The following is a 25593-nucleotide window of genomic DNA, read 5'->3' as shown; positions in this document are numbered from 1 at the left end:
ATGGTTTGATGTTTTCTTGCAGTTCTTTTGTCAGCAAGTTTGAGCTAATGTATGTTTTTTCACTTGAGAGTGACTTCATTGCCCAGGAAAGATATTATTCTTGGGGTGTGATTTTATTATTTCTGCTAATAGCAGATTCATGTTATGTCCACTGCAAAGTAATGTCCTGGATAGAATAGTTTTAATCCTAGATAGATGTTTTTTGGAAGGACTGGAGTTTCTGTTTAGAGTTTATACTACTTCAAGCTACCTGAATATTTCTTTCTTCCCCATGATAAATAGCTCTCACGATAAAAGTTTACTTTGCTAGGTGGAAATAGGTCTTTCAAGTTCAAAAAAGAAGAATGAAGGTCTCCGAGTATCTATCTTATTTGTTGAATGTCACCTAAATTGGGCAAATCATAGTTAAAAGTTCTTGATCATTTATTTTCATATTTTTGTTAGAACTTAATGGGTCAGGTCACATTGATTCTCTTAACATAAGTATTGAAAAGTCTTGTTTCCTAAATTAAATGTAATATTTAAATACATTACAGTACTATTACATTCCAGTGGATGTATTGGATCATGCAGAGATCTGAAAGGTTCTTAGAGATCATCCACTACAAAATTCTAATTTTACAGATGTTCAAAAGAAGTGGCAGAATTGGGATTCAAATTCAGAATTTGTAACTCTACATTTATTCCTCTCTCCAATGCTCAATGCTTCCTAGGCAGACATTATTCTTGTCTTCTTGGAGCTTATGACATAAAAGAGTTACAAGAGAGTGAGGGCATATTTACTATAAAATTCTAGAATCTCTACAGTTTAGGCAGTGAGATGGTATAGTGGATGGAATGCTGAATTTGGAACAAAAAATACCAGAGTTTGAATGATGCCTCAGATCAGACATGTATAAGCTGTGTAGTCCCAGGCAAATCACTTAACCTTCCTTAGTCTGGGTTTTCTCATATTTAGTATGGAGATAACAATATTAGTAACCTCATAAAACTATTGTGAGAATCAAAATCTCTCTTTACACATCACTTTTCAAACTTTAAAATGTTATATAAATGTTAGTTTTAAAGCTATTATGCTATGGATTTTCTCCTAGGTCATAATTTGGGGAATTATGTTTTCTTTCTTTCTTAACCTCTTCTGCCTCAATGATATGCCATCTATATTATAATAGATTATCCCATGCAGCATATTTAGAAAGCTTAATTCATTGTTTTCTAAACCTGGTTGGGGGCAGGGGGAAAGCACTTCATTAAATTAATAAACTATTTTGTTTTAATTTTGTTTGTTGATTAGGTTCTATTGTTTCTGAGTCTTCTTGACTCCATTTAAGATTGTTTTGATAAAAAGACCAGTGGTTTGCCGTTCCTTTCATTTTACAGATGACGAAAATGAGACAAAAAAAGTTAAGTGACTTGTTCAAGGTCACATAGCCAGTAAGTATATGAGGCCAGGTGATTTACACTTGTTTAGATAGGAGGTTTTCTAATGAAATTTATTGTATGATACTGTGCAAATCATTTATGAATCAAAAACAAAACAAGTGATAATATGCAAGGTAGTGATGGTTTTGGTTTGTCCTTCATTCTCAAAGAGGACCGTGACATGACAACAGAGAGGGGGATGCCATGCATGACATGGAAATGAATTAGATTTAAGTGAGGGAGGATTGTATAAATCATCTTTGTCCTTTGTGCTTTTTCATTCTTGGCACTGTATACTACCCATCTTTTTGGTCTCAGCTCTTATTTCTTTCTAAGTGACTTGACTTGAAGGCTTTGACATAGGAGCCTGTCTCAGATTTTCATTTGGTACTTTAAACAAAGTTTCTGAAATTATGGATTGCAACCTCATATAAGATCACATAATTGCTTGTGAGTGTTGTGAAATTATGATTTATGTTTGATTTTTATATATTTTGCATATCTATATACCTGGGATTGTGTAAAAAAATCAGGTGTGAGTGGGAAAAGTTTTAAGAACCTTGCTTTTTAAACTATTTGGTGATTTGATCTTTTTTTTGGGGGGGTTATTATTTAACTTTTATTTGTGAATATAACTTTTTTCTATAATTATATTGTAAACTCTTGGAAGATAGCAATTTTTTTTAACCTCAATACATTTTGTGTGTGTGTGTGTGTGTGTGTGTGTGTGTGTGTGTGTGTGTATAAAATACTGAAGATAACACTTGTATGAGTAAAAAAGCATTTTTACTAGCATATTAGTCAAGTCTTTTAGCATGTATTGACAGGTTGATTTTTTTGGAAGTGTAATTATGTTCATTAACCATTAGGTTGCACCACAAGTTGGGTATCACCAATTGTCCCAGGCATCCAGATTGAAACCTCACTATCTAACTCTAAATACCCTTTTTTTTAATACTTGAATTTTCACTGAATTTCATGTATTGGCATGTTTTTTATGTTATACTTAGAAACTTAAAATATGCTGAGACTAATGAAAACTTTAAAATTTTTTTTCCTTTTTTCCCCCTCAATATTTTATTTTTCCAATTGCATGAAAGCTAGTTTTCAGTATTCGTTTTTGTAACATTTTGAGTTCCAGATTTTTTCTCCTTCCATCACCTCCCTCTTAAAAAGCAAAAAATCTGATGTAGTTTATACATGTACAGTCATTTAAAACATTCTATGTTTGTCATATTGTGAAAGAAAAAAATCAGAATAAAAAGGGAAAACTATGAGAGAAAAAGCAAACAACAGAAAAGGTGAAAATAATATGCTTTGATTTACATTCAATCTCTATAGTTCTCCCTCTGGGTGTAGATAGCATTTTCTCTTGGAATTGTCTTGGATCACCACCTTGCTGAGAAGAGCTATCATAGCTCATCATCACATAATTTTGCTGTTGCTTCGTGTAGTATGCTCCTGGTCCCGCTCACTTCTCAGCATCAGTTCATCTTAAGCCTTTTCAGGACTTTCTGAAATCAACTTGCTCATTATTATAGCACAATAATATTCCATTACATTCATATACCACAACTTAATTCAGGCATTCCTCAATTGATGGGCATCCACTCAATTTTCAATTCCTTGCCACTACAAAAAGCTGCTACAAACATTTTTGCACATGTGGGTCCTTTTCTCTCTTTTATGATCTCTTTCCGGAGACAGACCCAGCAGAGGCACCGTTGGATCAAAAGATATGCATATTTTGGCTCATAATTCCAAATTGCTCTACAAGAGTGGCTGGATCAGCTCCACCAACAATGCATTAGTATCCCAGTTTTCACACATCCTCTTTCACATTTATCATTATCTTTTCCTGTAATCTTAGGCAATCTGATAGATATGAGGTGGTACCTCATAGTTGGAAAACAACGTTCTGTATGTAAAAAGTACTTATATGTAGTGGATTTGATTGATTTATTTGAGCATGAATGGACAAACAGTAACTTATTGGTAATTTAGTTTGCAATGTCCAAAGGTTACATTTATGTCAAATGAACAATTTTTTTTTTTTTTTTTTTTTTTTTTGGTAATGTTGCTCATTATCCTGTCCCCATTCCTGAAAACCAGGAGTTTGTATATTTTATTTTGTGTTCCAAGTTGGCTATGATCATTACACGCTTGATAAATTTAACTTGTTAAGTAACTGAATCATATGGATTCCATGTTGGCTGCTGTCGGCTTATTTCAGTCGTGCTTCTCTGAAGAAAAAGGAACAATTCGTAACAATAGTTAATATTTTAAGTAAATATAAAAGTTTTAGCTGAGCACACTGCCTGGCATATAATAAAGGCTTAATTGTTCATTTTTTAAGAAACATTTTGCATTGGATAGAGAACAACAATGTATAGGGGAAAAATTGCTGTATTTGGCCAGAGTGGAGAGTTGAAAATATCACTGTCATGAAATCTTAGTTCTAAAGGACTGTCACAGATAATAGATGTTTACTTTTGAATAAGAACCATGTTTGTTGAGTAAGGATATAAATTGAGCTTTTGCTGTATTGAATTTAAGGTGAATGAAATATGAATGAATGTACATTGGAATAAAGTTTATAGTTGAGAAATATATTTGAATATAATTTTTTAGTTCAGCAAATACTTCTTTTCAAACACTGTACAGACATTGTTAAGTATGGCTCACAAAATGAAAATACTTCATGACCTCAAGGTACTGATATTTTATTTTGAGAGTTATACAATATGTATACAGATTTTGTATCACATTTGGTGAATTGAGTTGGGAAAAAGCATTAGCAGCTGTGAAGGGATCAGGAAAGGCTTCATAGAAGGAGAATTTGAAATAAAACTTGGAAGAAGATAGATAATAAGAAATTATTAATCAAACTCCTTTTTTGTTTTCAGTATTTCTCTTGGTTGGATGAGATGGGTTTTTTGTTTGTTTGTTTTGTTTTTGGAGAAGTGCTTGTCATGAAGGAGAAAAAATAGCATTACTTTCTTGCTTTAAAATGTTTTAGTGGAAATGATGTTTAACTCATTCATAATATGTAATATGAGATATAATGGATCATAATGTTTATTATTTTTTTTCTGTTTTAGCCAACTAAAATGTGGTTTTTCTTTCCTTAATCAGGGTTTGTTTTTTTTTTTTTTTTCTTTTTCTTTTAAAGTTTTTATCGAATGCTAATATTTTATCTGCAAAGTTCTGTTTTTGGAGTCTTTGCATTAACATTCTTTTCATCTGTTTTTAAATTTTTAAAATCTAGTAGCAGGCAGTTTTAAATAATTGCTACTTAATGATACATTTTAACTATTAAATAAATCCACCTTCAAAAATTCAACTTCAACATGCTCTAAATCACTTTTGGTTAAAGAAATACAAATAAAAACAACTTTGATGTACCACCTCATTCCTAAACAGATTGATTAATATGACAAAAAAAGGAAAATGATTAAATGTTGGAAAAGGTGGGAAAATTGGGACACTGTTGCACTGTTGGTGGAGCTGTGAACTGATCCAGCTATTCTGGAGAGCAATTTGGTACATGCCCAGAGGGCAATGCAATTGTGCATACCCTTTAATGCAGCAATACCACTGGTAGGTCTATATCCCAAAGAAATTATTAAAAAGGTGGGGGGGGAGGGAAAGTACCTACATGTGCAAAAATATTTATAGCTGATCTTTTTGTGGTGGCAGAATATTGGAAACTGAGAGGATGCTCTTCATTTAGGGAATGGTTGAACAAGCTGTGATATATGAATGTAATGGAAAATTATTGTGCAGTAAGAAATGATGAATAGGCAGATTTCAGAAAAACCTGGAAAGAATTGTATGAACAGAACCAGGAAAACATTATGCATAGTATTAGCAGCATTGTGTGATGATCAACTTGGTTTGAGTGACTCAGCTCTTTTCAACAACACAGTGATCTAAGACAAATTGAAAGTGCTCATGAGGGAAAATATCCACAACCAGATAAAGAATTGATGGACTCTGAATGCAGATTGAAGCATACTTAGTCTGCTTTATTCTTTTTTGTGTTTTTTTCCCCTTTTGTTCTGTTTCTTTTACAACTGAATAATACAGAAATGTGCTTTAGATGATAGCACATGCATGATCTATATAAACTTATCTAGCATTTTAGGAAGAGGGAAGGGAGAAAAATTTTGAACTCAGTCTTGTAAAAATTAATACTAAATATTGTCTTGGCATGTAATTGGGGAAAAATACTGTCAATTTTAAAAATTGAACTTCAATATTTATTTCTTTAATGATTTTTTCATATTTTTTAAACATTTATCTTTTTTTTAATAATGTGTTTAATTATGTACAGTTAAAGAACATTTGGAAATTGGAAAATGGCTGAAGAAATTATGGTATATGAATTTAGTGGTATAGTACTGTGCTCTAAGAAGTAATCTAAGTTCATTGTCTTGGTGTCAACTTAAATTCGATGTTCTTGCCCCATATGTATACAGTCAATAACCAGATCTTGTATTTTCTATCTCCACATCTCTTGCTTTGTTCTCTACTACATATTTACGGAGGTATTAGTATTAGACCCTTACTTTTCACTGGATTATTGCAGTACCTTCCCTAATTGGCTTTTAGGCCTCATGTTTTTCTTCTATCCAATTCATTTTCTTCATAGATGCCCAAGTAATTTTCCTACAGTGCAGGTATGATCATATCTCCCCTTTTAGTTAATAAATTCTAGAAATAACTCCCTGTTGATTCAGGATCAAATAATCTTTCTTCTTTATCTTATTCTTAATATTGCTCTTTAAGTTTTATAATAGTTTATAAATGAGGAAATATGCATGTCCATTAAAAGATCTTATTGATATGTGTGTGACCAATTTGGATTGTGATAGGTTACTGAAATAGTGATGCAACACTTCTCATAATTCTGTCATTACATATTGACACAACACTTCTCATAATTTTGTCATTACATGTTTGACAAGTTTACTTTTCATATGTTCATCCATAGTATTGGTAAATACTATTAAATTATATTATTCATGCATGTGGTAGGTATTATAAACAAAAGTACAGTGCACTACTAATTTGCTGGCAACATGAATCAAAAGAATTCATGTTTCTTCAATGACTGAGTTTTTCAAGTTCATATGTTTATCATAATAAGGCCAAGGTCTCCCATTTCATCCAGGGCCATCTTTAGTCATCTTGATTTATATCTTGCTACTGGTCCCAGATGATTTTGAAGGGGAAAGTGAGGCAAGTGATCTTGCACAGTCTCCCTTACGTAAATCCAGTTCACTTGCATGTCATGACATCATCTTCTTGATGTCTTGGCTCTCTTTAAGAATGAAGGAAAAGCAACAAGAGACTTTTAATGCTAAGCAGAACAGATTCTTAAGTTTAACATTAAAATTCTTTTATTCGCTGCTTACTTACTATGTTACTATTTTTTTCCTGCTGTATTTCATTACTAGTTGGAGTGAGCTTTAATAATTGATACATCAAACAATGAAGCTGTCAGCTACCTAGCTAGCTACTAACCTAACAAGTCCATGGAACAGCTGCTAGCTATGTAAACTGTGGACCAGGTTGCTTAGGAGATTTCTTATCAATTTGTTGAATCAGCTTTCTGTTTTCTTTTGATGTTTTTCAATGTATTTCATTTATTTGATTATATAAGATTAATTCAAACTATGGTGTAGTATAAATAGCCCTGGAACGAGTCCAGAAGAAGAGTGTTTTAGTCCTAATTCTCTACCCCTTAGTAACTGAGTTTGGCAGGCTATTTCATTCACGTCTCCTTATCTGTAAACTGAGGGTGTAGGAATCACTCATTTCTAACTAATATACTTGGGTTCCATTTATCCATGTTGTTATTGTGATTGTTTTCTCTCCCCTATCAGATACTGAGTTTCTTTTAATTAAAATTTCTTTTTGTCTGTAACTTTCACAGCTAATAAATATAGCACAGTGCATAAATATATTTCCAGCTTAAATTGTCTGTTTTTTGAATTTGTCTTTTGATCTTAGATCTCTGGAAGGAGCATATAAGTAGGTGAGAATGTTTTTATTGTCAACATAGAATTTATGTCACAAAAGTTGTTTTGATTAAGCATAATAATCCTGTGTTATCCTTATAATGCCTCTGAAGAAACTGAGACTTGAAGTTAATTGATCCTATAATCACAAAGCTTCTAAGCATTAAATCATTTTTGACTCATTAGTTTTCTATTTTTTTTTTTTAATATTTAAAATACTCTAAAACAGAAGAAGGATATGATCTAGGAAATGACCAAAGAAAGGAATGATAAAAATATCTGTACTACTTGCTTCATAGGATAATTGTAAGAGGAGTAGATTGTGGATTGTAAAATAAATTACAAATGTAAACTATTTCAAAAGCTTAAATCATAGTAATTTTTCATTTTCCAAGTATTAAATAAAATATTCTCCCCAAAAAAGTAAATTCGTCTGTTAAAGAACTGGTAATTTTCGTCAACTGAAAACTCATGTAAAACTATGACAACTTTTGATATTGGTTTGCATTAAGAGAGACCTAGCTTAAGTAGGTCTCTATATTTTTATATGTGTGTGTGTGTATTTATATATGTGTATTTTACCTTGAGAACATACCTAGAGTGTTGTGTTCAATTTTTGATTGACCAGTTTTAGAATAATATTGATGAGCTGGAGAGTATCTAGAAAAGGGGCAGCCAGAGTGATAAATGGTATTGAGTTCAAATTACATGAAAACAAATGGTTGAAAGAAGCCTGAAAGGAGGATTGGGGTTTTGGATATTGGTGGGCAGTGTGCCTCATACTTCAGATATTGAAGAGCTTGCTTGTGGGGGGGAAAAATAATTGGATCTGTTTTTACCCAAAAGCCAAAGCCAGGAATGATAACTAGCAGTTACAAAAAATAAAAAATTATTTTTGAGGGTCAGGAAAAACTTTATAAAAACTATAGCTTTCCAAAAGTGGAATGGGCTGCTTGGAGAGAGAGAGAGAAGGATTTTGCAAAAAATGTGTGTGTGCGCACATGCATGCTTTTATATTAATCTGAAAATTTTTTTCGAGTTTTTTCTTTTTTTCCCACCCTTTCCTATCCATTGAGGAGGCAGTCTTATCAATTATCATGTTTAATTATTAGAAAATTAATCCTTCTTTCCATTTTAAATATTTCACATCTAGATATGATGCAAAAAAATTGCCTTAAAAAAAGGGGACTGTTTTTTGCTCTTTAACAAACATTAACCCATACTCCTTTTAATATATGACATTAAATGTCTAGGTATCATACTTTAAAGCTAGGTTTTCCATCTAGTTCTGAGTTTTTAAACTTAGAAGAAAAAATTTTAAAATAGCTATTTGTACTCCTGGTTCTATAAAGGTATTTAATAATTACATATTTTTGTATTAAAACTACTGCAATGGAAGAAAATGATAATTTCTTGGAAATTTTTGCATATCTTACTTTAAATAATTTTAAGTGGAAATTGTGCATGATTTTTGAAAAATGTTGCATTAGAACTAAGAAGATATAATTCTAGTAATGTATTTAAAGAAGTTTTAATAGCTTAAAATTTCCTGCAATTGCTGAAGTTTTTCCTGCAGTTGCTGAAGTTTTTTGGTTGAGGATAGTCTAATTGAATTTACTGTCCAATAGTATCACAGAGATTGAAAAATAGCCTTCTAATGTGTCTTCTATAGTAAAGATGTCTGTTCATGTGATAGGTTGGGTTTAATCCTTCTTTTGATTATTTAATGTTGATTTTTGCTGTTTCATGTAAATGGGAATATGAAGAATTTATTGTAATAAACTTGCATGAAATCTGTGATAAAAATTATTTTTTAGTATCTTCATTGAGAATTTGCATGGAAACTCCTTGAAAATGTTTTTGGTATGCCCAGAGCCTTAATAGACATGTAATAAATGAAAGCTGATTGATGAATGTTTCTTATACTTTTTGGCTTTCTTTTAGGCAAGGTCAGAGATATAATTTAAAAGAACATAAAGAATAAAATTTCTTGATCACATTTTCCTTAAACTGAAAGTCTGTGTAGTGAGGAAACTAGACATTTAGCTAAAGTTCCTCATTCAACTTTAATTCAAGTAAAACGAGTTACTGTTCTGATCTACATATATGTTAATGGCAGAGGTTCCTTGTATCAGAACTGGGCCACAAAAAGTTTTTAAAGTTAGTAAAAAGTATTGATTCAGAAAACCTGAATTTGATCTCTTAGTAATTGGGTAAACCTCTTCAAGAAATCATCCTTTCTGAACTTTAGGATTCTTAGAACTGAATAACTGCTTTCAAGTTTGAGATCTATGATCTTATCAAAGTGGGTTTTACTACTGGCACAATTTTTCTCATAATGACAAGAAATTATACAGTGAGAAGAAATGACAGTAAAAGTTTTGTTTACATGTTAGCTACTCCTACAGAAATAACCTTTTCTTGGTTAAAATGTAGTTTCCTGAAGGCCCCCAGGTTAAAATAAATGAATCCTTACCTTCCTGCCTCTAACCCAGTAGTTTCTATTATTGATCATAAGTTACTTTATCCAATAAAGTGGAATGGACTATATATAGATGATGTAGGGTGCAGATAGGGAAGGGCCAGCCAAAGAAAATATCTCTGTGAGTTAAAGAAGTATGACCCTTCTGAGTCATACTTTGTTCTGAGAACAAAGGCTTACCAAGTTTCTTTAGGTTAGGTAGGTGCATGTAGTCCTTGTGGAAAGTCTTTTCCTTCAAGTTTCTACTTGTAATTGTTAAGAGATTTTTTTGATACAGGTTTGCAAAATGGTTGATTTTCTTGAGTTCATTTTCTTTGACTTATTCATCTCTTTAGATTTTGAATTAGAGCTTTACTTACTGGTTACTAGGGACAGGCTTCACATGCCTTGCATTTTGAAGGGGTGTGGGGTGGGTTAGCTCTCTGACTTCAGTTCCCTGGTTCTTAAACTGACTTCCACTTCTTAGGGTTAGTTCCCTTGAATCTTCAGTGTAACAACCTACTATTAACTGGTTGCTGAGTCTTTGGGCTCAGTTTGTCTGGGTCAATTTTCCCAATTAACTAATTTCATCAGGTACAAAGAAGTACATCGATTTAGTCCCTTCCCAGACAATAAGGGCAGCGAAGTAGTGCAATGGATAGAGCACCAGCCCTGAAGTCAGGAGGACCTGAGTTCAAATTTGTACTCAGACACTTAACACTTCCTAGCTGTGTGACTCTAAGCAAATCACTTAATCCCAGTTGCCTCAGGAAAAAAAAAAAAGGAATTTAGCTCAAGCTAAACCCCACCTGTGCTCCTGGAACCTGGCCAGCTTGCCCAGGATTTAAAAGCAAAAGACAGACTAAAAGGACATCAAGGTCTTTGATCAATGGTCACCAATATTGGCTGCCTCCCACAGGTCACATAACTTCCTGTATCCCGTGGTTCAAAGTTCATCCTTCCAGAGATCATGTGACACCCCCCTTTCTGGTTCCCTCCCCACTAGGGATCATGTGACTCAATACTGAGAAATACTTTATTCAGTCCTAGTCAAGTTCCATCTCAGGGACTGTTTCAAGAAGCCCTTTGTTTTTGGGCCATCTGACACATGTTCCCTGTTTCTGGTGCCTATCTATGCTGTTCTGCTTCATTGGCTTTTCTGGCATCTTCCTTTTGTATTCCCTAGAGATTTCCAGCTGGTATTTTTGTGCACTTCTAGAGTAGGAGTCCCTTACATTTAGTCTTTTTGCACCTTACTCTTTGATCAAGTGATGTTGTTGAGGGGTGAGAGATGCCCTAATAGCAATGTAGTCTCCAGGCTGGTGTCTTAGGTTTTTGCAAAAGAATTCGCTGCCCCCATCTGCAGGTGTGGTTTTTTGGCCCCCAAAAAGAGGTTAATTACACTGAGAAACAATTTCCTCAGTGGGCCAAATACAGAAAGGAATTAGCAAAGATGTGGTATACAACCTTTGATTATACTAGATTTCTATGGCCGAGGGCTAGGGAGTAATCTTGAGATGAATTTGAGGGACTAATCAATAATGGGTGGTAATTATGTCCCAGGGAATGATCTCCAATTGAATTGTAGGTGATCACCATGGAAGTTTCCTAGGAACAAGATAGAGGGATGGAGATTCAGGGCTTTTCCAACGTAGGTTCATCCCTCCCCACAAAGATTGGGGGACGCAGTTTCCATCAACACTGATCTCCTTTCTCAAAAAGACAATTCCATCTCTTGTTTCAGCACATTTTTTTTCTGACTGCTCTTCATGCCTGGAATGTTTTCTTTCCTTACCCTTACTTCCTATTTTGTTTTTCTTCAAGTCCCTGAGAAAAATTCTATTCATGATGTCTCTCCTGCTCCTTCTTAATTCTGGTGCTTTTCTTCAGTTGATTAGTTATATTGTTTTTCCCATTTATGAACTCCTTCTTTTACATTTCTTTATATCTTAAGTTCTTAGTGTTGTGTCTGGCACATAGTAGGTGCTTTAAAAATGCTCATTGACTGACATAGATTCTCACTGGATTTTTTTGGTCACCATTTGGTCTGATATGAATCTCTGGACTCTCCCACAACCATTGTGGTTTTGTGGGAACACAGGAGGTCTGGCCAATCCTCTTAACAGAAAGTTAATTATATCTTGAATCAACTTTTAAAATCAGTATATCCAAATTTTATTTATTAAACTCTTAATAAGACCCAAGGACTGTGCTAATAAGCACTAGGTATATAAAGATAAGACTCTGCTCTCATAGTCAAGAGATAGCATGTATGTTGTGCAAGTAAGAACTTGCAAGCTACTTGGAGAGTTGATGGAAGGTAACCATAGAGGAGAAAGCTTTCTTACTTGAGCCAGGAGGAGAGGAGATGAATCTATGGAGAGGGAAAAGTGTGTAAAAAGTCTGGAAAGGTTGAATGGATGAGGTGACAAAGAATTTTAAATATCAAACACAGGAGGTGGAATTGTAGGAATGACTTACTCAAACTTTTAGATAATGATTTTACCATGTATGGAAATTTGGAATGAGAAACTTGACAGGGAGACCAATTAGAAAGCTATTGTAGGAGATGAATGCCTGAATTGGAGTGGTGCATATGTGAATGGAGAAAGTGTTTTTATATTAGAGAATCTGTAGGAGTGAAAATGATAAGATTTGACGACTGATTGGATATGTGGGGTGAATGAGAGTGACAAATCAAGGATAATATAGAGGCGATGCCTTTGGCTAATAGGGAGGTTTGGAAGAGGAATGAGTTTGGGAAGGTAAAGACAATGTTTTGTTTTGGACCTACCGTGTTTCCCCAATAATAAGACACTATCTTATTAATTTTTTGGACAGAAAAATACCAGAGGGCTTATTTTCAGGGGAGGGCTTATTTTAATGAACATTGATAGCAATTTTAATAAACAGGTAAATGTGAACAAAAAAATGTACCTTTATTCAATAATGATCATGTCATCTTCTTCAACAACATCGTCATCAAGTGTCCATACCCTGAATTCCATTCTGGATGTCTTGCGCCTCTATTTCCTTCAGAAGAAGTGGACCCAATCTGTCATGTCCAACAATATAGCTCTCTTTAAATGAACGTCTTGTCCAGGTAACTTGCTCATAGTGCCTTGGCGACACAGCTGTCAGTAATTTTATCCCATGACTTCTTAAGTCACGACTTCTTGCAGACAGGGCTTCATAAACTTTCCACGCTGATTTCTTTCCATTCTATTTTCAATGTAGTCATTGACTTCCATGTGTAAATGGTCCTTGAATGGCTTGTTTATTGCAATATCAAGGGTCTGGAGATAGGCAGTCATTCCTGCAGGAATCATTGCTTGATCTATTCTTCTCTCTGCAAAGAAGTTCTTCATTTCTTTAGCGTAGTGAGTGCTGGCTGAGTTCTTCTTTTAGCCTCCATCATGCCCCCTCACTCACTCCCGCTTACATACTGGGTTTTTATGTTGTCCTGCCTCAGCTCTCCTCCGCAGCACTGCTCTCAATGGCGCCAGCAAGCAAATCACTGGGGAAGAACAGGATGATGGGCTCACTGCTGCAGCTCTGATGGATGCAGTTCGGAGCGTGGTGTGCGTTTCACCTGGGGTGGGGGGGGGAGAGAAGAGGAGGACAGTGCATACAGAGGGTACCGTAATGTAGCGTGTAGCACAGGGGATCACCTTCACTACAGCAGCAATCTCAATAGGGCTTATTTGCAGGGAAGAGCTTATTTTAGAGGAATCTTACACAGTAAGGGGAGGGCTTATTTGCAGGATAGGTCTTATTATCGGGGAAACACGGTATTAAGTTTAAGTTTAAGTTGCTTTTTGGGTATGGAACGTGTCCAGTAGGCATTTGGTGATGTCAGTTGGGTGCTGGGTGGGGAAAGGCCTTGATATATGGATCCTGGCAGTACTCTGCATGGGAACTGATGAGAATTGATGAGACCATCACGTGAGAACTTAGGGAAGAAGAGAAATTCCAAAACTGTCTGGGTGATAGGCATAATTATTGGATGTTACTTTGATCAAAATCAAGCAGTGAACACTAAGGTAAGGTCTGGCAGGTAGAACTACCAAGAACAAAAAATGGATGATAAAAGATAGAGGAGGAGAGATGGTCAGCAGTGTCAGATGCTGCATGAAGGATAAGAATTAAGTAAAGGGCATTTGATGTGGCCCTTGAATAAGCTTAATGAGGAATCAGAGGCAGTAAGCATAGCTGAATGACTTTTTCTCCCCTAATGTTTAGCTGAGAAGGGGAGGAAATATAAAAGATGATTCATTGGGTGTTTTTAAAAGGATGAACAACACTTGGATGGTAACTGAAGAGGAATTTGACATTTGAGAATTAGAGTGGGAAAATCACCTGGAGAAGATAGGAGGTTATGGGATCCTGGGTACTTCTGAGTTGTCCTTAGCAAGGAAAAGAGCCATCTCTTTGTCATTTGAAACACCTATTACGTAGTATATTCAATTGTCAGTATACTAAATTTTAGAGGATGTGAAGAAAATGAAATGAGTATGACTAATGTTTTTCTTCGGGGTAGCCTTCTTTTCAGTAGATTAATCATCACAAGAATAGCCAGATGTTAAAGTCAAATCCTTTATTATCTCCTTCAAAGTCTTGTCTCCTTGCCTGGGGCTTCAGCGAGCTTTCTTGGAGGCCTTCCAGAGTCTTGGTTTCAGTGGAGAAGCAAAGAGCCTGCTACCCAGGTCGGGTGAGATGGAGTGAATGAATCTCTACCAGTCCTTGCTGGCTCTTATATACCCTATTATCATAGGTGTGAATCTTGTGGAACTATATTAAGTATTAAGTACATGTACTGAACTAGAGAACTATTAAGCACCATACTAAACTAGATAACCATTGTCTCTATCAATTTCACTGACTTAACACCTAAGAATACTTGTTTCAAGTTCAGAGTTCTGGCCCATAACATTTCCTGCTTTTGTTTTAGAACATAGGTGGTCATGTTCTCCCTGGCTTCTTAGGGGAGGTGAGAATCCCAAAAAGGAGGTGATCATGCCCTCCCTGATGACTCAGAAAGGGGAGATGAAAACCAAAGGAAAATGGGGAATTAAACCAGATTAGCGAGTTTCTGAAGGGTCTCACTTGAAACGGGTATACATAAATCCATCAACATGGGAGATATTACATAACAAATAACATGAATCAACATGAGGAATTATACATATCCATAAACCGTAGAAATAGTTCAAAACCAATCTATTGTCTGAGAATTCATGTGTCTGAGCATCCAATGATTCCTGCAAGTTTTGAAGTCCTGCAATAGTCTTATCATGTCTCAGGGAATGCAATGATTACTGCTGGTTTTGAAGTTCTGCATCAGTCTCATTATCAACCATGCTCTTTCAGTGTCAGATGTTTCTTAGGTCTTTTTCTTTATTTTTCTGTCTCTCTGAAGGTGCTTGTTAACACCCATCTGATTCCTTCTCCATCTTTACAGATACCCTTTCTCCCAAGCAGTTAATCTATCTAGTCCCTTCCATTTACCACTTTCTCTCCACATCACCTGGCAATTACATTTGAGCTGCTCACACTGGACACTGCCCTTCTGTTGGGTTAAAAAGCCTGTATTCTCCCAATTTATAATCTCTTTCTCACATCGGATTGGTTTTTGACAAGATTCTCTGGGTGTAACCTCGGCTGCCATCATGCCCCACCTGTTTTTTTGTTTGAGGTTTTGGAGCTGGGCTCTGCCTCTCATTTTCTTGGGTCAGTCTATATTCTGAGACCCAGTGGAAGCCCGTGTTGCATTTTGCACATAGGGTTTTAGGTCTTCTCTCACCCTGTCTTCTCACTCTATACTTACATTGGGCTCTCAGATGCCCTACTTTACCACACTGAAAGCATCAACGAGTCTCTCTGGAAATCCCTTGCCACGAAGGACCCTGTCTTCTAATGTTCTGCATCATAGCCTGGATATAAAAGGCATTTGTACCCACTCTGGCACAGCATCTTCTAAAGGAGCATCCTTGTGTAGTCTCCATATAATTCTTCTACAAACCTCATTAACATTTTCTCTAGTGACTTGTCATCATAATTCCTGTAGCTGCGTTTTCTCCAATTGTTCTTATTTTTATTTATTTTTTATTTTTTTAAAAATAACTTTTTATTGACAGAACCCATGCCAGGGTAATTTTTTAATACATTATCCCTTGCACTCACTTCTGTTCTGATTTTTCCCCTCCTTCTCTCCACCCCCTCTCCCAGATGGCAAGCAGTCCTTTACATGTTAAATAGGTTACAGTATATCTCCAATTGTTCTTATGACAGCTGTCTGCAGACGTCTCACAAAATCAGCAAAAGATTCATTTGGACCTTGCTCTATTTTCGTGAAGGCTTCCCTTCTATCTTTTCTTGGGAGGGAGCCCCATGCTTTTATAGCAGCAGCAGCAATTTGCTCATATGCTGCTATGGGGTAATTAATCTGTGCTGAAGTGTTTGCATACTGACCTTTACTTGCTAGTTGGTCAAAGGTGATTTGTATATTAACTCCAGTTTGCCTATTTGTTGGGCTTGTATCCTGCATAGTTCACTATACTCTGAAAGCTACAAGTTTTGTCCAGGTTCTAAACATGTCCTTGCTGTAGATTTCCAATCACTAGGGGTTAAAATTTCATAAGTCAAATTCTCTAATACCATCTTAACATAAGACAATGTAGTCCCATAAAGAGTACAAGCCTTTTAAAATCTTTAATAATTTCCAGATCAAAAGGAGTGTATCTTCTGAAGAATGACAGGGTATGCATTTATCAAATCAGATATATCCTGTCCTTTTTTAGTTTTAACTAGTGCCTTTTGTAATCTTGTCATAGGAGATGGACAAAGCTCTTGCATGGGTGGTGCTGATGGTGTCTCAGCCCCTCTTCCTCCTTCTCTTCCTCCTTTTCCCTTCCATCCATGAAGGGTTAATTGAGGGGGGTAGGTCAGGGTTTGGGGAATATCCTAATAGCTCCTTCTGTGAAGCACTACACTCCTTGATTTCATCAGAATTGTACTTAACTCCTTGTCTAATTCTTCATGCTTTTCACCTAGTTTGTCAGTATCCTTCCCCTCCTGTTCTTTCTTTTTTCTTATTCTAATACTTATATAATTCCTTAAAGCCAATTGTATTAAGTTATATGTATAAAGTGTTTCTTTAGGAATTGAGTCAGTGCCATTATCATTGTAGTATTCACATAGTTGCTCTCCTACTAATTTCTACTGGTCTGGATCTAATTCTTTTTCCTTAAAGAACCGAGGAGATGTGTATTGCATTGTTTCTAAAAGTTCAATGACCTGCTCCCAAGTTACAATTAAACCTTGGCTTTTAATGAGTTTAACTATGCTTTCGACACATTTCCTTGAGGTGGAAAAGGCTCCTTTCTAAACATTTGTCCCATTTCAGCTGCAATACTAGTTTTTAGCCCCTTACAAAGTTTCCTTCTTGTCTATTTTTGTACTATGTTAATTTCTGGGTCACAGATGTAGGTTCTTGGTCCCTGTTCCTGCTCCAAAATGTAATGTTCTTTGTGGGTTTTCTGGAGTCTTTGAAGCAGTCTTCTCTTCAGTAGATTAATCTCCACAAGAATAGTCAGGTGTTAAAGTCCAAATTCTTTATTATCTCCTTCAAAGTCGTGTCTCCTTGACTGAGGCTTCGGCTAGCTTTCTTGGAGGCCTTCCAGAGTCTTGGTTTCAATGAAGAAGCAAAGAGCCTGCCACCAAGGTGGGGTGAGATGGAGTGAGTGAATCTGATCTAGTCCTTGCTGGCTGTTATATACTCCCATTATCATAGGTGTGAATCTTGTGGAACTATGTTAAGTTCTAAGTACATGTACTGAACTAGAGAACTATTAAGCACCATGCTAAACTAGATAACCATTGTCTTTATCAATTTTACTGACTTAACACCTTGTAAGAATCCTTGTTTCAAGTTCAGTTTTCTGGCCTATAACAACCTACTCTATAGGGGGGTGCATTTTATTGTGTTTATGTGTGTTGGGGAAAGGGAGATGAGGATGGAGGAGAGGCAACATGTATCTATATAAGTATATACAAAATAAATATAAATTCATTTCAAACAGGAGGCCTTAATAACTGAAGCAATAAGGAGACTTTTTTTGGAGGCATCGTTTGAATTTAGCTAGTGATTTTAAGAGGCAAAGATAAGGAAAGGAGTGCATTTCAGTAATGGAACGGTTTGTACAAAGGCACAGGGAGCAGATACTAAGCAGGAACATCAAGCAACTTGTTTGCTGAAATATGTATGATATGCAAAACAGATAATATAATTTGACTAGAAAGATAGGTTGGAGCAAGATCTCGAAGGCCATTAAATGCCACAGATAGAATCTAGTTTTTGACAGGTGCATGAAATGGTAAGACCTGTATGATAGACACCTAATGTTCTTTACAACCTGTTTCCCTTAGTTTTCCAGATTCATCTTACCGTATTACTATTGAGCTTTGATTCTACATGTAGGACACTCAGCTTCTTCTGATAACTCCATCTCCATTCTTTAATTCTCTCTTCTTACTCCTTCCTCACTTTGACTATGTGAATTCCTTCCTATTTTTCCCAAAACTCAGATCAAGGGCCATTTTTTTTTTTCTTGAGAGATTTTTTCACCTTCCTTCCTCCCCAATTCTAATTCCTTACCCTCTTCCCCCATTTACCTTGTATTTATAATTAATATCTGTGCATTAACCCCAACTCAGACAAAATCCCATTCTACCCATACTACACCATTAAAGATGCCTTGGGGCTAATCCTAATTCTCCTTCCCCATAGAGTATGAGATCCTTGAATATCAGAGACTATTTCATTTTTGTCTTTGTGTTCCCAGCATATAGTACAGTGCTAGAATATTTAATAGAAATTTATTGATTAATTGAAAGACAAATTTACTGAAAGTTTATTATGCCATTGTAGGTGGCATAATAAATTTTAAAATGGGGAGTAACTTGTTTTTAGAATATAATAGGAAAATAGCATCATATACTATTATAATTGTCAGCTTATTTATAGGCACTAGGTTTTAATGTTGTATATTGTTTTTAAAATGCTACGATTTTTTTTTGCTTGTTTAATGAGGACTAGAAAATTAATCAGTAATAAAATTTTATTAAGTATCTACTCTATGCCAATCACTGTGCTAAAAAGTGGGACTACAAAAAGCATCAGTTCTCAAGATCCTCAAGTAACTTAATGATCTATCTAATGGAGCATTCCAAATTATATATACAATCAAAACTGTATAAAGGATAAAGAGGAAAGAATTAATAGAAGGAAGGTACTAGAATTGAGGTATCTTGGAAAAGTTGTTATTACAAGAGTGATTGGGGAAGGCTTCCAGAAGGAATTAGGATTTTAGTTGGAATTTAAAGGATGCCAAAGAAATCATTAGGTCAAGTTGAGGAGGGAAAATGTTCCAGGAATTGGGGATAGCCAGAGAAATTAGGAATATGTATAAATGAAAGAATTTGGTTTGGTGGAATATCAGTTATATCTCACTATACGACTTACAGTGTAAGTCAACTATATAAGCCTGCGAGTTTGTATGAATTGTTTTTCTTTTTTCTAAAGAAATTAAAGAACATTCCGAGAGGAAAAGAATACATAAAAGTAATCATTTCTCTTGCAAATGACTAAAGGGGCTGCTGCATGATATCATAATTCATTAAAGTACCTTTTTAAGGTCGTTCCCCCTCCTCCCCCCAGGGGATTATAAGAAAATATTTCCCACGTTTTTTTTCCTTCCCTTTTCATTAATTTACTCTCACCATTTGTAATATGGTAACTAGAGTCAGCGTTTTTGAAAAGTTTCTACTACAGGTAGTTTCACTGAAGACAAATAAGGATGGATTGGTTGGTGAAAGGAACAAACATCTGGCATGATTGTTCATTTCTCTCTCTTTCTCTCTCTCTCTCTCTCTCTTTCTCTTTTTATCTTCAGCTAAGAGGATGTGGGAGGATTTATTTTGGGGGATGACAATTGTTAACATTTAATTGTCTTGTTATAAGTGCATGATTTTTTGCTATGGTGGTGTAGAAGATTTGGGGTGGAGTTTGCTTGTTTTGATTTAGACTTCATTTGAATTTTTAAAAGGAAAGGATAAACTGAGCAGTAAGAGAGGTTTGGTAGAAAGATTGTGTAGAATAAAGAAAGACCCTGACTCCTTGTATTGTACACTATAAACATTCGGCAGATCAATATCTCTGAACTTCTTTTCTCCTCTGAACCTGCCCCCTATTCATTACAAATGGAGGTGATGCTTTCGATACTTATTTCCCATTGTTGCGTTATTTCCTGTAGTACTTAGACTGGTCTGTAGCTATCATGGCCCTTTTGAATCTTATCTTGGCCCATAGGTTGAGGAAGAGCCTTTCATTTTTCCATTTTGTGCCATTCCTTTTTTCTTCCCCTTCCCCAGTTTTCTTCCCTGGCTTTAGGCCTGTGGACCCCTCATTCAGTTTCTTTTGTGGATCTCTGGGACTTGTAGTTGAAATTTTATTCTTCCCCTTGGTAACTTTCTCCTTTCTTCCTTTCCCCTCTATTCCCCATTCCTCTTCTCTCTGACTTGTTTGGTTTTCCTGAAAGACTGAAATTCACTAAGATTAAGTGACTTTTTTCCAGTCAGGACAAGTGAGAAGTTTTATCTTACCTCATTAGTGAGAAGGAGTTATTCTGGAGTCCTTAACACAAAATCTTTATCACAGTAAATGTACTTTTATTATATACAATAAAAATAAGAAACTTAATTTTTTTAATCATAAGAATATAAAGAATGTCTAGCAAGCATGTGGATATGATTATGGTATAAATGTAAAAATCTATGAAAGAAAACTTTTTTGTTTGGCTTTTGAAAAACATACTTTAAAAGGGAGGAGAGGATCTTTACCTAGTTGTGACTTAATACCTCTGAGACCTTATTCAAGTCATTTTATTACTTGGACTTCAAGTTTATTGTCTATAAAATTATATAATTGGAGTAAGTAATCTTTCAAGGTCCTTTCTAGCCCTAAATCCCAGGAATTTATTATTGGCCATGACTTCACTTGAATTGTGGTTTTTTTTTTTTTGCTGAGGCAGTTGGGGTTAAGTGACTTGCCTAGGGTCACACAGCTAGGATTTTTTTTTTTTAAATAATAGCTTTTTATTTTCAAAATATGTGCAAAGATAGTTTTTAACATTAATCCATAGAAAAATTCTTGTGTTCCATATTTTTCTCCCTTTTCCTCTCACCCTCTCCCCTAGATAGCAGAAAATTCAATATATGTTTAACATGCACATTCTTCTATATACATTTCTACATTTATCATGCTGCACAAGAAAAATCAGATGAAAAAGAAAAAAAGAAAACAAAAAGCATGCAAGCAACAACAAAAAAAGTTGGGAAAAACTATGTTATGATCCCACATTCAGTTCTAACAGTACTCTCTGGGTGCAGATGGCTCTCTTCATCACAAATCAATGGAATTGACTTGAGTCACCTTATTGTTGAAAAGAGCCATGTCTATCAGAATTGATCATCACATAATCTTGTTGCCATGTATAATAATCTTTCTGCTCATTTCACTTAGCATCAGTTCATGTAAGTCTGAGAACCTTTTGATTTCCGTCTGGAAGCATGCTACATCAGAATTGATCATCATATAATCTTGTTGCTGTGTGCTATATTCTAGTTCAATTGAATTTGTATTTTTAATCTTTTAAGGATGTAAAGACTATTTGATTTAATGCATTATTTTAGTCTTGATTCACTATATAACATATTGCTAAGTAACAAGTGGCATTTATTTCTCATGTAATTTTCATATTAGGAAATTGTGAAAAAAATCTTTTTTTAAAAATAGCTTTTTAATGACAAAACATATGCATGGGTAATTTTTCAACATTTGACCCTTGTATAAAAAACTTCTGTTCCAACTTTTCCCCTTCTCTCTGTCCCCTCCCCTAGATGGCATGTAGTTAAACATGTTAAAAGAATATGTTAAATGCAATATATGCATGCATATTTCTACAGTGTCTTGCTACACAAGAAAAATCGGATTTAGAAAGAAGGTAAAAATAAGAAAAACAAAAATGTAAGCAAACAATAACAAAGAGTGTAAATGCTTTGTTGTGGTCCATACTCATTTCCTAGTGTTCTTTCTCTGGGGGTAGCTGGTTCTGTTCATTCCTGAAAAATCATTAGTCTTAAATTTTTTTCTGATCTTTTAGACTTTCATTTGCATTTTGATTCTCAGCATATAAATTATTTTGTCCAACTTATGTCTAATATGGCACCTAAAATAAGTTTGAATAAAATCATGATTTTTGAATGTCATGTTGTTTTAACAATGTCTTGCTGTTTTAACAAATCTATGTTGAAATGTTTTGTAGCATCATCCCATGATTTCTCAATTTTATAAAAGCAAGATATTTTGATGTGCCACTTGAGTTCAACAGTGCTGTATTTTGTAAGATTTTGGTAAAAACATTTAGGAATTGTATTATGATCTTAGAGTAATCTAATAGGGAAATAAGTAATAATAGAGCAATTATAGAATAAGACAATTTTGTTAACCATAATTTTAAAAAAGTTATTTTTGAGAAATAAAAATTATTTATATAGAAGCTTGATTTTCTTTCTATTCCATAGTTAGGATAGTGTTTTGCTAATATGGACAGAAAATTGTTGGCAGTTCAAAGTAGAATAGGGCTTATAATTTGTCACTTTTTGCAATCAAAATAATTAGTTTATTATAATTCTTGATGCTGACAGCATGTGCTTTGTAGTTAAATAATCCCATTATAGAAAGTTTGTTTTAACTTTTTTTTCCCTTCCCATTTTAGCGGGGATCTGACGAGCTTCTTTCTTCTGGTATCACTAACGGGCCTTTTACCATGAGCAATTCGACTCCAGCTACAGGTATAGTAAAAATTTGATTTTTCATTTATAAATGTTTGGCTTTATGTGACAAAACATATGCAGTAAGCAGTCTTTTGTCATTTTGATAGATGATCGATGATATGCACTATGGGCCAAAGTAATATAATATAATCTGTTATACATACAATTTTAAATTCTCCTCCTTGACATATTTGAGACTTGTCTTTTTTTCCGCTTAAATATTTATTGGAAACTTGAGGACCTAAACTGTAGGTAGATTTTGTTAAAGCCAAAGTTTTCAGTAAGTTAGTACAGTTTATTACTGTTATCAGAATTCTTTGAAGACTTATCTATTGCTTATGTTTCATAAGAGAGAGAACAGCCATATAATATGATTGCTTTTTTCTTTTAAAATATTTTGTCTTTAAAATATGATAGTTTAAAATTAGAATAGGGGTGCACTAGTCAGCCCACTGTCTGTTTTTAGGTGGCCTGCGAGCTAAAAATGACTTTTACGTATTAAAATAAAACCAGATTTGATTCTGGCTATACTTTGCTGACTCCAGGATTAGAGGAATTAAAAGCATTCTGAATGAAATATCCTAGAATTTTAGGGCAGAAAGCAACCTTAGGCTTTTTTTAAGCAAGCCCTTTCATTTTATAGTTGAGGAACTGATTCTCAGAAATACTGGTATACTCAAGACCACACAGCCAATTAGAGGCCTCCTGCAGAAAGTGGTATTTGAAGGTGTATCCAGGACTTCTAAGAGTTGAAGTATGAATGGGAGAGCGCTATAAGTAGTACAAAGACAGAGAAGGGAAGAGATGGTTTTAAAAGGCTCACTTGATAAGATTTTTTTGTGACTATATTAACTATATGTTAGGCTAGTAAGGGAAAGTTTTCTATAAAACTTTTCTATAAAAGTAGCATTTTTACTATGGTTTTATAGGATAAATAAGCTTTATTTAATCAGGGAATGGGAGAGGATATATTTTAGGTGGGTAGAACAGAGCAAAAGCTCGGAGGCAGAGAATGGAGTAACTGTTTGGTTAGATTAGTGGTTTCAGAAAGATGAGTTATTTGGTGGTAACATTCAGGAGATATTTTGGGTCAAATTATGGAATAATTTGAATACTTAGAACAGTCTGAACTTGACTGTTATTCTTAGCTTGTTGCAATTATAATGTTAACAATTAATCAGTAGATTGATCTCCATAGATTTTTTTGTTATTATTATGATCCCCTACTTCTAGTCAATAATCTCTGGCAGGGAACTGTAAATTAGCATCTTTTTAACTTTTAACTTTTTTTTTTAAATTCATTTTAATCAGCCAAAGTCTACCTTTCACTGCCTCTCTCCCGTTACCCTCAGTGGGGGAACATAAGAAAACAAAATTACTAATATGTATGGTCAGTCAAAACAAAATTTTCACATTGACAATGTCCAAAAAAAATCTGTCTTGTTCTTTATTCTGAGTCCTTCACCTCTCTATCAGGAGTTTGTTTCATCATTAGTCTTGGCATGACCATTGATGGTCATACTGATAAGAATGTAACATAATAGTATTGTATTTATGTTATCAATTTTCTAGTTTATGGGTGTCTCCTCAGATTACCATTCTTTGCCACCTTAAACAAGAGCTATATAGATGTGTGTGTGTAAGTGTAAACATATATATGTGTGTGTGTGTGTGTGTGTGTGTGTGTGTGTGTGTGTGTGTGTGTGATATATACACATACAGAGAGAGAGAGAGAGATTTATACATTTTTGAAATTTATTTTGCTTAGCACTAATCCTTCTCTTCTGGAGTTCCCCTTGTCCCCTTCTCTTATTTCCCTCTTGTTTAGTGAAATGTATATCCTTATCCAACTTTGTGTATGTGTATTCTTTTTTTTTCTTTTGACCATTTCAAAATAGTCAGGTTTGAGTGTCATTTGTTCCCTCTTCCCCTGCACCCTTCCTTGTATTCATGTCTCTTTGTATACCCAGACTATGAAATCCTTTCTCTTCTCCCTCAAAGCATTCTCTTTCCCCTCTCTTAATATTTTTTTCTTAAGATCACTAAGATATAACTGAACTACTCTCAGGTTTTGACTAAATGACTTCTCTTTATGACCCATGACCCTGATGACAAGGTTCAGAGGAGACATGTATCATCTCTCAATATCTCGATTTAAGCAGTCTATCTTTGTTTAGTTTTTTAATCATATTCCTTTCACATTTATCTGAATTTTCCTTTTCTTTATAATGGTGGCAATTATGATGATCCTGACTTTGGCTCCTGTACTTGGATTCTTTCAGGCTGTTAACAAAAGTTTTTATTTGTCTTTGGAAATAAGGGTTTGGGCTGTGATGTTCCTTATCAGTTATCATTTGGAGGTTTTTTAGGCCCTGGATAGCAGGCCATACTCCCTTTTTCATTTGTGCAATTAGACTTGGAAAATTGAGTTTAAAAAGAAAACTTTAAACCATGAGGCTCCGATTCCCCTTCACGGAACCATTGAGACATAATCAAGGGTAGGAAAAAAAATCTCCAGGTGTTTTCCTCTGACTTCATCCCTGTTCAAAACTTACCCTGGGAGTCAAAGACAATCTCATGTCCTGCAGTTATGCCTTTGTTTGTTATCTATCCAAGAATGGTCCTACTCCCCTATCTGACAAGGCCTGAGCCACAATCCAGGCTGTAAATACTAAGTTAACTCCTCTCTCCCTGCCCTCTTTGAAGTAAAGACAACAACAGCTGCAAGACTAGTTGCATTCTCGCTTCTGTATTTTGCTTGCTAAAAAACCTTATATATAAATGGTATGC

The 25593-nt window shown here is 34.9% G+C and overlaps 1 protein-coding gene across 5 annotated transcripts in view; it reads left to right on the top strand.

Moving 5' to 3' along the window:
• PTBP3 (polypyrimidine tract binding protein 3) overlaps positions 1–25593 on the top strand; it is a 244874-nt gene that overhangs the window by 155957 nt on the left and 63324 nt on the right. For all 5 annotated transcript variants that reach the window (XM_051961216.1, XM_051961222.1, XM_051961230.1 and 2 more), the window contains one exon: positions 22746–22821. In XM_051961216.1, the coding sequence (XP_051817176.1) occupies positions 22746–22821 (76 nt within the window). The remainder of the gene's footprint in view (positions 1–22745; positions 22822–25593) is intronic.

This window comes from Antechinus flavipes, chromosome 1 (assembly GCF_016432865.1).
Source record: "Antechinus flavipes isolate AdamAnt ecotype Samford, QLD, Australia chromosome 1, AdamAnt_v2, whole genome shotgun sequence".
Classification (NCBI taxonomy): domain Eukaryota; kingdom Metazoa; phylum Chordata; class Mammalia; order Dasyuromorphia; family Dasyuridae; genus Antechinus; species Antechinus flavipes.
The sequence above is the reverse complement of the archived record's forward strand: the minus strand, read 5'-3'. Positions and strand labels throughout refer to the sequence as shown.